At 33.2% G+C, this 12,058-nt stretch overlaps 2 protein-coding genes across 2 annotated transcripts in view; one reads left to right on the top strand and one right to left on the bottom strand.

The window, feature by feature from the left end:
• Positions 1-655: 655 nt before the first annotated feature.
• Positions 656-4,418, top strand: LOTGIDRAFT_161508 (hypothetical protein; the record flags this gene model as incomplete). Its single annotated transcript, XM_009056880.1, has 7 exons — positions 656-838; positions 1,166-1,353; positions 1,553-1,698; positions 2,607-2,761; positions 3,240-3,409; positions 3,565-3,709; positions 4,236-4,418. The coding sequence occupies 7 exons, from the start codon at positions 656-658 to the stop codon at positions 4,416-4,418; spliced, it is 1,170 nt and encodes a 389-aa protein (XP_009055128.1).
• A 3,565-nt stretch (positions 4,419-7,983) lies between these two features.
• The window catches only part of Syt16 (synaptotagmin 16), a gene marked incomplete at its 5' end in the record, with an annotated part of 40,490 nt that continues 36,415 nt past the window's right edge, over positions 7,984-12,058 (bottom strand). The window contains 5 exons of the mRNA XM_009056945.1: positions 7,984-8,580; positions 9,289-9,501; positions 9,900-10,086; positions 10,323-10,480; positions 10,967-11,246. Of these exons, the coding sequence (XP_009055193.1) occupies positions 8,477-8,580; positions 9,289-9,501; positions 9,900-10,086; positions 10,323-10,480; positions 10,967-11,246 (942 nt within the window). The remainder of the gene's footprint in view (positions 8,581-9,288; positions 9,502-9,899; positions 10,087-10,322; positions 10,481-10,966; positions 11,247-12,058) is intronic.

Below are 12,058 nucleotides of genomic sequence, written 5' to 3'. Positions count from 1 at the left end.
TGTATATGCTGAAATCCATATACTATGGGAGAGAAGAGTATCGCCTATAACACCCTTCACTAACATAGGATTCGACTCTGCTTATAGCGAGTTAGCTTGTACGCCTGCATTATCGAAATTTTCTCGCTTATCTATATATTACTTTTGTATCGGACCTATATATTATTAACGTAGGCGAGTTAAGCATACATAGGCCTAATATGACTATAGTTTATTGAGTTGAGATATCTTGACTTTTTTCTTATCTTTAAACCTTTTTTTGTCCGACAGCTGAAAGTGAAAGGTAGTGTAAATATATATAATTATAGTCACTTTTCTATTTAGTTATCACTCTAGGGATTTCCAACCTTTTCTTTTGATTACATTTCGATTTTAAATCGCATTTTACCGATTATTATGAAGGGTGTATTGTTCTGTAAAGATAGTAGATTTAGGTTACGTTTCTCCTCGGCTACAAATCATCAAGATCATAAAGTCGAAGCCAGGGGGGTCAGGTTTTTTTTTTAAGAATAATTCGCTCAAATGAAGCAATCCGTCTTAACCACTTAACCAACAGCGTCTCAGCTGTTTAAGCAAATACTAAAAATGTTTACGCCTACCTTACGTGTAGTTCTAGGTCAGTTTGTCAGTGAAATTGTGAGACATGTTTTCGACAATGCCTTCAAGATATTTGCCAGATTTACAGCCAGGAGAAAGCTTGGAAACGTTTATAGACGGCCACCTTCGACCACCGAGACAATTTAAGGAAGCTATGTTAAAATCAGTCGATACAGTTGTGAAATATCTTCATCAACTCTCCACAAAATACAGACATTATAATATTAAAGAGATTGTCAAGGTAGGTTTAACGGGAATTCCCCACCTTCTCAATGTCAAGCTATTGCCAACCTCGTCCTGTCTGCAATAGCAACCTTCACTTCTCTAACATAGAATGCAGCTTTGATTGACTGAAAGTTTTCGCTCGTGTACAATCGAAACAAATCGATTAAAGTTAAACAAAAAAGCGGGCCATCGCATTCAAGGTTTAACAAGGCCTAATGCCGAAAGTTGTTTACGTTGTTTATTCATTTTTCTATTCAGACTTTTTGCTTTGGTGGTTTATTTATTTAATTTTTTTTTTCGAGTGCGGAACAGTAGTTTATTTATTTATGTATCAATTTCACAGAGTGGATCACTTGGGAAAGGAACTAGTTACGGTGAAACTGCTGATGTTGATCTGGTGGTATTTTTCAATGGGTATAAAACCATGAACAGTTTTCTACAAGATAAACCTAACATAATCCGAGATATCAAATGGTATATGTGCAATTCAGATCCCGATTCTTGGAGATTTTTTGGATGGTTAAGACCTAGGTTGGACAATTTTTTTTTCATTTCAAAAATATAGTTCTATGTTGGCCGCAGAAGAGTACTATTCCATTTTCTGAAGAAACTGGATAATCATCATACTGTCGGTAACTCCTGTACAGAGAAAGTCCAAAAAAGCAAAATATCAAAGATACAAAGGAATATTGTCTTTCAACAACCGTACAATTTTGTAAATATTTTGCAGTTATCGTCCAAAATGGATAGATAGCATCCGTGTTGTAAGAACTACAGATTACCATGTAGAGTTTGAAGCTACGATAAATTTCAATGGGAAATTGGTTACTGTCCATCTTGATATCTTACCAACGATAGACATCATAGATATGCATAGTATGTATGTATACATCTTCACATTATCAAGCTATGACAAACTTCGTCTAATACCTTGACTGCAATAGCCACTAATCGTGTAATATGGAAGTTTGTGAATGCAGAGATTTAATTGGATTGCATGCCAATCAGAGGTCTCGACAGAGAGTCTGTAAACACTGAGCCATAACGTCGAACGCTATGATCGTTGTATTCGCTGGCGTACAATCCAATCCAATCAAATCAAATCGATTCATTCACACTAGAATAGTGGCTATTGCAGTCAAGGTATAAGCCGAAGTGAGAGTAGTGATAGTAACACGAAACTCTAGGCGTGTATTATGATATTACACTCTTCTGTAATTGTATGTGCTACATTGCTTTGTTATCAACACGTTATTTTGTCGACTGTGTACGACGTTTATCACATCTATGCGTTGCTTTCAAACCACCCTTCGCCACTCCCCATATGTTTGTTATTAATTTTGATTGGTGGACAATTAACTTCTCGACCAATAAGAATCCTTCAAACAAATTATTGAAAAAGTTCGCAAAACCAGACGAAACATTCTTTGAATTTTTGTGTGTGAACATATGTTATAAACTTTTTGTCAAGTTTCACATCGATCGATTGACAAGAAGAAGTTTGTACAGAAAGTGAGACAGTTCCCAATAATTCAAGGGAGGCCGTCATTTTCAATCAAATTCCTCGTACTCCAAATGTTGCCAGATTACTGATTGGATAATTCATAAAGAGAAGCAAGGTTAATATTCCCAAAGACGAGAATATGGGGTTGTGAAAGCAACAGGTAGATTTGAAAAACGTCGTACAACATTTCTTCAGGAACATGAGTTATTACAGAAGTGAGTACTACAATACATGTATACGGCATGCGCCTTGTGCTCATTTCTCTGTTGTTTAACTGTAGATGGGGTCAACTCAGTAAACAAGGAAATAGAAAGCCAACCTCCAAATATTCGAGGACATTACTCCGTGTGCTTTTGTAAACGCCAAAAACTTCTGTATGATGGCGGAATGGCGAAAGTTAAGGATCTTATACGGTTGTTGAAATATTGGAAGAAGGTAAGTAGTGCCATCTTCATAAAATCACAGCCAATGCGAATTTGTTTTAAGTCACATGCATAGCTGGATTCTGTTTTAAAACAACGCATATTGGAATGCAAAGCGACAGAAATGTCAAAAGAATTGTGAAAAGTATTGTTGCCCATGTCATTTCTTGCTGGGACAAAAGAAGACGGCCAGAACATGTCAACTTAAGCAGTTGGCATCTATCAGGGGCAAAACTTTTTAACTCAAAAAGACCACCACTTGTGGATCCCGTTTCTCATAAAGACTTAAGAATTTTTCTGAAATTTATGATGAGAGATTGAGAAATACCATACATACCACAAAAAATGGTTGTAAGTTTTGTTTTGTTTCCGTGTGTGTGAAACGGTACCCAGATCTGTAGTGTTTATATACGAGATTTGAGTTATATCTAGATTCTTGAAGAACCTGGGGATTGATATTACCCCTGTTTGCCAATTTGTTGTAATTTCAGAAAAATAGACTTAACTTAAAGTCGTATGCTTGTGAGGTTTTGGCTTTATGGGTTTATAGAAATCGTTTAAATGAGAATAAATCTTTCAAAATGGTTACTGGATTTACAGAAGCTTTGGAAATTTTGGCCTCTAATCAATCAGATGAGATTGTACCATCATACACAGGCATGTAAGTAACAAGCAAACAAACAAGATACTTGTTCAAAATCTTGACGGTTATATGCAGGCTTTTGAACTAAGCACCGTGTTTTGTTTTGATTATTTCTACCAATTAAACTTTTTGTATTAAGTATTGCTACTATTCTTTTTTTATATGACTTGAAGAAAGAGTGAATATTTAGATTGTTTCCACGATCCGACCAACCCATATTCTCCTACCATTACTGACTGGGGGTTTCAAGAAATAATCGACTGTGCTGATAGAACTCTAAGATCTGTGGATAATATCGATGAGGGAGAACAGGCAATGGTAGGTCAAACTATTACCTTTTGTAATCGTTCTTATCAGGGCTTGGTTTGGCCATGTTTGCTAGCTGTCTCCAGCTGTTCAAGATATAGGTAGCATTAGAAGTTCAAGACATTTAATTCAAATGGCTTAGTTTTTTTCCGTTCAGTTGCTACATCTGCATTGGAGGGGGCGGAATGTTATGAAATAAAATGAACCTCCAGCTCGAACGCTGATTTTCTGTGAGCAAGTATGCCTATTGACCGAGATATCTGGCTTAATGCCAAGGATTTCCAGAACAAATACAGTTTAAGAATTTAAATGTTAAATCACTAGAAAAAGGGACTTCTATTGAGGTTTCAAAATCACAGTTTTGTGTTTATATCTATAGTGTATGGTAATGTAAGATGAACTATATTGGTGTTGAGGACGTTCCAGAACTATGTTGGCATTACATATCAGTCAGAACTATATTGATGTTAATTCTTCACAAGAACCATATTGGCGTTACATATCAGTCAGAACTATATTGATGTTAATTCTTCACAAGAACCATATTGGCGTTACATATCAGTCAGAACTATATTGGTATTATTTCATCACAAGAACTATGTTAACGTTACATATCAGTCAGAACTATATTGGTGTTACTTCAACACAAGAACTATATCGGTGGTATTTCTTCACAAAAACTATGTTGGATGTTAAATATCCTCCAGAACTATGTCGGTGATATTTCATCACAAGAACTATATTGGTGTTATATCAAAAGAACTATGTTGGCATTACATGTCAGTCACAACTATATTGATGTTAAATATCCTCCAGAGCTATATCGGTGCTAATGCTAAACCAGAACTTTATTGGTATTTATTAGATCAATTTATGCTCCTTCAGAACTCTGTTACATATCATCTTGTATTATGTGTTTATGTTCCTAGATTTATATTTTTGTTAATGCTATTACAGAACTATGTTTGAAATGTTGCAAAAATTAAAGAAAGGAGTAGGTTATCTATAATAATGGTCTTATTTATTTAATGTTCTATTTACTTCTGAATGTCATTTAGTCAAGTGCTTCTCCAGAATTGTCAAGCACAGGGATATGGTTGGGCTAAGGTTACAATCAAAAAAGCATGTGACAGACATAATTTATTAAGAATAAATTTAGTACAGTTGCAATTTAGTCAAACCATGATCAAATTGTCATTGTCTGTCTCGGTGAATGTGATCCCTGACCACTACTTTATGCACAACAATAAATACATAATATCTATTTCTATAGTTCTATTTACATTTCTATTTAGAAAACTTGTTATATAAATTACTTCCCTCATACATACAAGTAGTACTATTTCATATCACATACCATAAACCATAAAAAAGCTGTTTCTGTATTTTAGATTTACAATATCGAAACATTGCATGAAAATGGTTTTGGCTAGTCAATTCATCTGAAAATAAATAGCTTGCCAGGCATGGTAACTATAGAGGGGGATCGTTGCCAAAAGTATTCACAAAGTCAAACTTGAAAACAAGGCCTCGACTTTACGAAGTCATATTTCAACATTACACAATTACAAAATAAACCTTCCTAAAATCAAAAAGTCAATGTACTTATTACAAAGTAGAGATATTGATAGTTTAATTTTCAAACTTTATTTCACATCAGACACCATTCAAACTTTCCTTTACGAAAATTAATTCTTAACTTTGCATTATTGACATTATCAACTATGTCTTCTTTGCATTCGTGAAAGATGTAAGTTCGACCACTGTATTCTTGAGAGTTGTAAAGTCAACTTCTGCATTCTTGAACGTTTACCATATAAGGTTACGTGGCCTGCTTCATTTACATTATCCGGAAATATAACTCAATAATTGCTCCTTGTCAAAGGGATTTAACTCTAAATAAGCCTCAAAACCGGATGTTCAAATGCGGCATTGGTCAATTACCGATTACACATTACTTCAGTGGGCCGCCAATTTTTGTGGCCAATGAATACATTCATTTTTTGGATTGATTGTAATTGTTGTAATTAAATCAAAAAACGAAAAATTTGTAATTCATTTCTTATTCTAATGAAACCTCTAAAAGGTCGTGTAATGAATAGAATCATTACATAGTTATCAACATTTCTTTAGCCAGTGACGGATATTCAATATGGATATTGAAAAATGGCCAATTTTTTCCAATGGTCTCCTTTGGAATTATGAATGCAATTGTTGGTGCCATTGAGGTCCTGAGATGCCAATCTAACATATTAAGGTGTACAATGGGGAGAAATGCTTTTTATTTCTATAATCGCCCTATATAATGTTAGAATTTTAGGGATACTCACAGGTCTGAAAGCACTATGTGATTGAGTTTGTGCCAATTCCATCCAAAAATCTGCCCCACCCCCATTACTATGGACTGGGCTTTGTCTTTGACTGGCCAGTCCGCCATATTTGATATTCGTCAATGACTATATTTTAGCGATTATAGGAATAAAAAGCATTTCTCCCCATTGTACACCTTAACATGTTAGATTGGCATCTCAGGACCTCAATGGCACCAACAATTGCATTCATAATTCCAAAGGAGACCATTGGAAAAAATTTGCCATTTTTCAATATCCATATTGAATATCCGTCACTGGCTAAAGAAATGTTGATAACTATGTAATGATTCTATTCATTACACGACCTTTTACAGGTTTCATTTGAATAAGAAATGAATTAAAAAATTTTCGTTTTTTGATTTAATTACAACAACTACAATACAAGTAATGACGAAGTGTCAATGCTGCATTTGAACATCCGGTTTTGAGGCTTATTTAGAGTTAAATCTCTTTGACAAGGAGCAATTATTGATTTATATATCCGTTAGTTTCCGTGAATTTCCGGATAATGTAAATGAAGTAGGTCACGTAACCTTATATGGTAAACGTTCAAGAATGCAGAAGTTGACTTTACAACTCTCAAGAATACAGTGGTCGAACTTACATCTTTCACGAATGCAAAGAAGACATAGTTGATAATGTCAATAATGCAAAGTTAAGAATTAATTTTCGTAAAGGAAAGTTTGAATGGTGTCTGATGTGAATCTTTGTAATAAGTACATTGACTTTTTGACTTTAGGAAGGTTTATTTTGTAATTGTGTAATGTTGAAATATGACTTTGTAAAGTCGAGGCCTTGTTTTCAAGTTTGACTTTGTAAATACTTCTGGCAACAATCCCCATCTATAGGTAACATGATAACATACGATCACCATAACACGATCCAAATCTCACAAATATCAAACTTTTCCAAGATATTGATATACATTTGCATGTAAAAGTTTAGGTATCAATCTATAGCTCTTTTTGATAGTCCATATCAACCATGCCTAGTCAATATCAACCATGCCTAGTCAATATCAACCATGCCTAGTCAATATCAACCATGCCTAATTATATCTCCAAAATAAGCTGTAATATATACTATTTACAATGATCCAAATATTGTAGATTTGGACCTCCATGGTAACATGACACCTTCACTATAAACTGGGACTTCTGATGTCAAGTAAACTGGGACTTCTGATGTCAAGTAAAGTGGGACCTCAGTCAAGTAAAATGGAACCTTAATTTTCATGTAAAATGGAGCCTTTACTTACAAGTGAAATGGAACTTCCATTTTAAAAGTGAATCTCCGTTTTAAAGTAAAAAAGAACTGCTACAGTAAAGTAAAATAAACTCTGAATTGTCAAGTACTTGTAAATGGGATCCCAGTCATCAAAATTGGAACCTTCATTATCAAGTAAATTGGAACCTACATAATAAAATACTCTCATTTTTAGAGATAAATCACATGGTGTAATTAGCCACAAATTAGACTATGGTATTTGAAATATATATTTACTATTCACATCTGAGTTTTGTGCACACAATTACTTTCACTTCATTATAAGATTATAACAATTAAAATATTTCTTAATATTTCAATATCATAAGATTATTTAAATTAAAATCATTTCCTAGAAGTATGTCATTTTGTAAGACCGTTGCAAAATTTTCAATGTCACATAATGAAGTGTGTAGTACTGATGTTTATACTTTGATTATTATTTTCATAACTTAATTGTTATTTTCATAACTTAATTGATGTTTTCATAACTTAATTGTTATTTTCATAGCATATTTCTTGTTATCTTAGCATAATTGTTATGTTATTTGGAAACAAATTGTTATTTTCATAGTCTATTTCTTATTTTCTTAATAGCATAATTGTTACATCAAAACATAAATGCTATTTTCAGAATATAATGGCTACTATCAATAACATTATTCTTATTTTTCAGTGCAGTTACTATATTCACATGAAATATAAAATATTGCACTGTTATAATAGGGAGTACATATCTCAATTTCTTCAACTCATATAATTTTCTCTAAACTATAGTAGAGAACCTTTGTGTTTATTACATATATCAAAATTATATTCCTTAATTTTTCATACAGTCTATTCTAAATGACACAGATAAAAGTTTAGCACTATCAAACCTTTAAATACATAAAGTCAAATTTGTTAGGAAAAATTCACAATTAGACTTTTCCTATAGTCCATAATCATACAATAACTTAATCACTGTTGAAATCTTTGTGATTATTTCCTACTATTCTACAAAACAATACACATGATGTGACTTTTGTGAGTAGTTCCCAGATATTTTTGAAAGTGTTATGTGTTTTCTATTTCTACTTGCACTGTGTGACTCTAATGATATTCAGACATCTTGTGAATAATTTTAGTGTATTGAGGTTTTTTAAGATTCGAGAAGGACATGCCAGCGACACACTTGATCTCCGCCTTTACTTTCTCTCATATCACTCCAATGTCCTTGTTCCTCTTCACCACTACTGTTCATACCTGGATAATGATGATAATAATCATGATAATGTAGAGGATAATGATGATGATAATTTTCATAATGATGACAGAGATAATAATAGAGTACACAAGGTTAGAGATAATGATGATGATTAACATATTATTGATGATAGAGGTAATGATGATGATGATAAAGAACACAATGACCATGAAGATGATAGAGATAATGATGATGGTAGAGAACATAATGAAAAATGATAATGTTGAATGTGGTGATAATGGTAGAGATAATAATGACCTTGAAGATGATATAGATTATGATGATGGAGATGGTGATGATGAAGATAATGGTGATGATGACAGAGATATTGATGATGATAAACTAATTAATGATGATATTACAGCAATGATGATAGAGATAATGATGATGATAATAAAAATAATAAAGATGATGATGATCATAATAATAATAATAATAAAGATTTTTATCAAATCTAAAATGTTAAATCCCCAAAATAGATAATAAGTAAACCAGGAATTTAAGACAATAACTAGAAAAATGTATCACTGTTTTGAAACTAAACAAATGTCCAATTTAAATAGTCAAATTTCGTTTGTGAGCTGTGAATACTCTTACTGACGGCCTCAGCTAAAAAAGTCCTGTTTCTGGGACTAATGTATGATTGATGAAATAAATGGTGCACCAGTCCCTTTAATAAAAAAAAAAAAATGGAAATATGAAATTACCTAGAGAAAACCAGCCTATCATTTCTTTCTTTTTCATATTCTTTTTATTATAAACTGACACCATCAAGGTGACTTCTGGTAGTTGAAACTGGGCAACTTGAAACATAAACGTTTCTTTGAATAACGGATTTGGTTGTCCTCGTCTTACTGATGTTTTACATCTTTGTAATTCCTGACCACTTGGTGACATTAAAGTTAATTTCACATACGTATCTGAAATAAATATACCAAATTATGTGAACTGAAAAATGTCTTGTATTGGTGTAAAACAAATAGCACTTTTAAAAATTATAAAATCTCCTTATCTTGCTGCTAACATTGAACCAGATCGTAGGGCATTACTAACAATCTCTTAAAATTTCAGTTATTATTGATGAAATCATATATTACTAAAAGTAAATAAAAGTCTGTACAAGCAAGACAATTCTGTTAATCAAACTTTCCAAAGCATGGCAAAATCGAGAGTAAAAGTTGTATAGTAGTGGACTCCTCCAAAGCGAAGTGCCATCAGGTGTTTCGAAAAGAGTAAAGCTGCGATTACATATGTGGTATTGATACAGAAAACAAATGAGATGTTATGCTGTTACGCAGCATGTAGAAAATGTCCTCACCTGGTGCTCTATTCATAGCCATATTTCTAAAGTTACTGCCCTTGATCACTTCTACTGCCAATCTTCCAGTGGTTCCATTATATCCCAGACCTAATAACAACTCTGGCATTCCGCCATGTTGTAACGACTGTGTAGAAGAGGCGCTGTCACTTTTCGATAAACTAGCAACATCAAACCCTGAATCACCCTAGAAACAAATAAACAAATCTCAATTCAATCCTTTAGCCCAGCTGAATATAAGATTATAACTGATTATCAGCCTTAATCTACATCAGAAAGAAAACTCAAACAAACAAATCTCATAAAGAAACAAGATAATGTATTCAATTCAATTATTCTGAATTTGTATAGAAATTAGATTGGTCCAAGAATAAAACTCAGAGAACTTCTCATCTATATTTGAAAAGATTTATGTAAACTTACACTTAAATTACTCCTTGGTTCTAAAACAACAGTATGTGTTTGTTCTTCATCTAAATTTAATGAAGCAAATCCCACGATACTTTCTCCAATCATTCGTTCTCGTCTCATTCTCTCAACTCCGTACAGACGGAATCGTACTCCCATACTCTGTACATTGTCTGAAAGAGACCACAGCCATATATATATATAAATATATCCTATAAAATTGTCATTCTATGTGACAAGACCTTTCATTGGTCTATTATTTTAGTAATATAAATGTCATGATGTAGTCATTGGATATTCTACAAGAAACAGGTAAACATTATATCTATATGACCATGTTTTCATAATGTGACTTAACAGAATTCCTAGTTAACCAAAGGGACCCAACATGTTAGCAACTTCCACCAAAAAGAAGCTAAAACAACCCCTTGGTTACTTTGAACAAATAGTGGTTGTGGATTCTAATCATTATGTCATTCCCTGCATGTCAATCTTAATAAGTCATAATTTCAAGGCGACCAAGGCCTAAATGGTTACAGATAATCTGGGAAAGGTCAATACCAAGAGGTTTGACCAAGAATTAATTAATAGACAAGAATTGTTGAATGACTGTTCAGATGGAAAAAAGGCTTCGAGATATATGAATGTATGAAGCTTACCTGGGAAAATTTTATTAAACACAATATCTTCATTAAACACAGGGTTATCTCCTGTTTTCACTTTTGTTTTGTGTTTTTGACGTTTAGTGGGTAACAACATAGCTCTAACTTGTACATGACTTGCACCACCACGATCTTTTGCAGGAATTTCTAGAGCTTGCAGGATTTTAATGTGAATCTTTCCTCGTTTGGCTTCATAACGGAATGTAACTTCTAAATTACCACATTTTGATATCAATGGTGGTTCATTTTGTAGATCACTGACATCAAACAGATGCTCCTGAAACAACCAAATGATCACCATTTCAGTTTAGGTACAAGCAGATACAAAATAGGCATTATCGCTCTGCTCATGCTTTGGCTAATGAGTGGAGAATAAACACCATGCAGTGTGCAATAAGGGAAATTTTACTCTAAGGTATATTGATCATACATTGCCTATATTACACAAGACCACATCTGAACGACTAGACACAATTTCCTTGTCAGACTCGCCAACCTGCAACAGAACAGAAGTTAAGCAGCAGATTTAGCTGAGAATGATGCCTGAATCCACTAAAAATAAGTGACATACATAACATATCACCAATTGTATCACAATTAAACTTAACAAACAACTCAACAAATACCATCAATAGAACAATGAAACAGTAGAAATCTTTGCTTACTCTATATGCTATCCCAAACATTATCCTGATCTTAATCCCTGTTCACTAGAATGAGCTTTTAAACTACTGTTATTGTTGTAAAGAGAGAGAATGTACCAGCCTTAAATCCTTATTAAATATATATATAACTGTACTGAAATTACAGGATCTGCAGACTTTGTAGGGAAAAACAGATTTGTGCAAATACATAAGTCTTCCTGATACACATACAAAGTTAAGATAACCTCATTTAAATCCCTATAAATATTTGATAATAATCACACCAATAATGATTCCAGTAATTTTCCATTCTTACAAATGAGATTCCTGACACAGATCAGAGAAATGAATTAGGTAAATGTGAGGTTCTATAGCACAGTCGGTTAGAACATTGGTTCTTCTATGACGTCACTTGGTACTAATCAGCATTTGCATGTGAAAGTCC

This window comes from Lottia gigantea, assembly GCF_000327385.1.
Source record: "Lottia gigantea unplaced genomic scaffold LOTGIsca_29, whole genome shotgun sequence".
In the NCBI taxonomy this organism is placed as follows: domain Eukaryota; kingdom Metazoa; phylum Mollusca; class Gastropoda; family Lottiidae; genus Lottia; species Lottia gigantea.
This window is presented reverse-complemented; position numbering and strand designations above follow the sequence as displayed.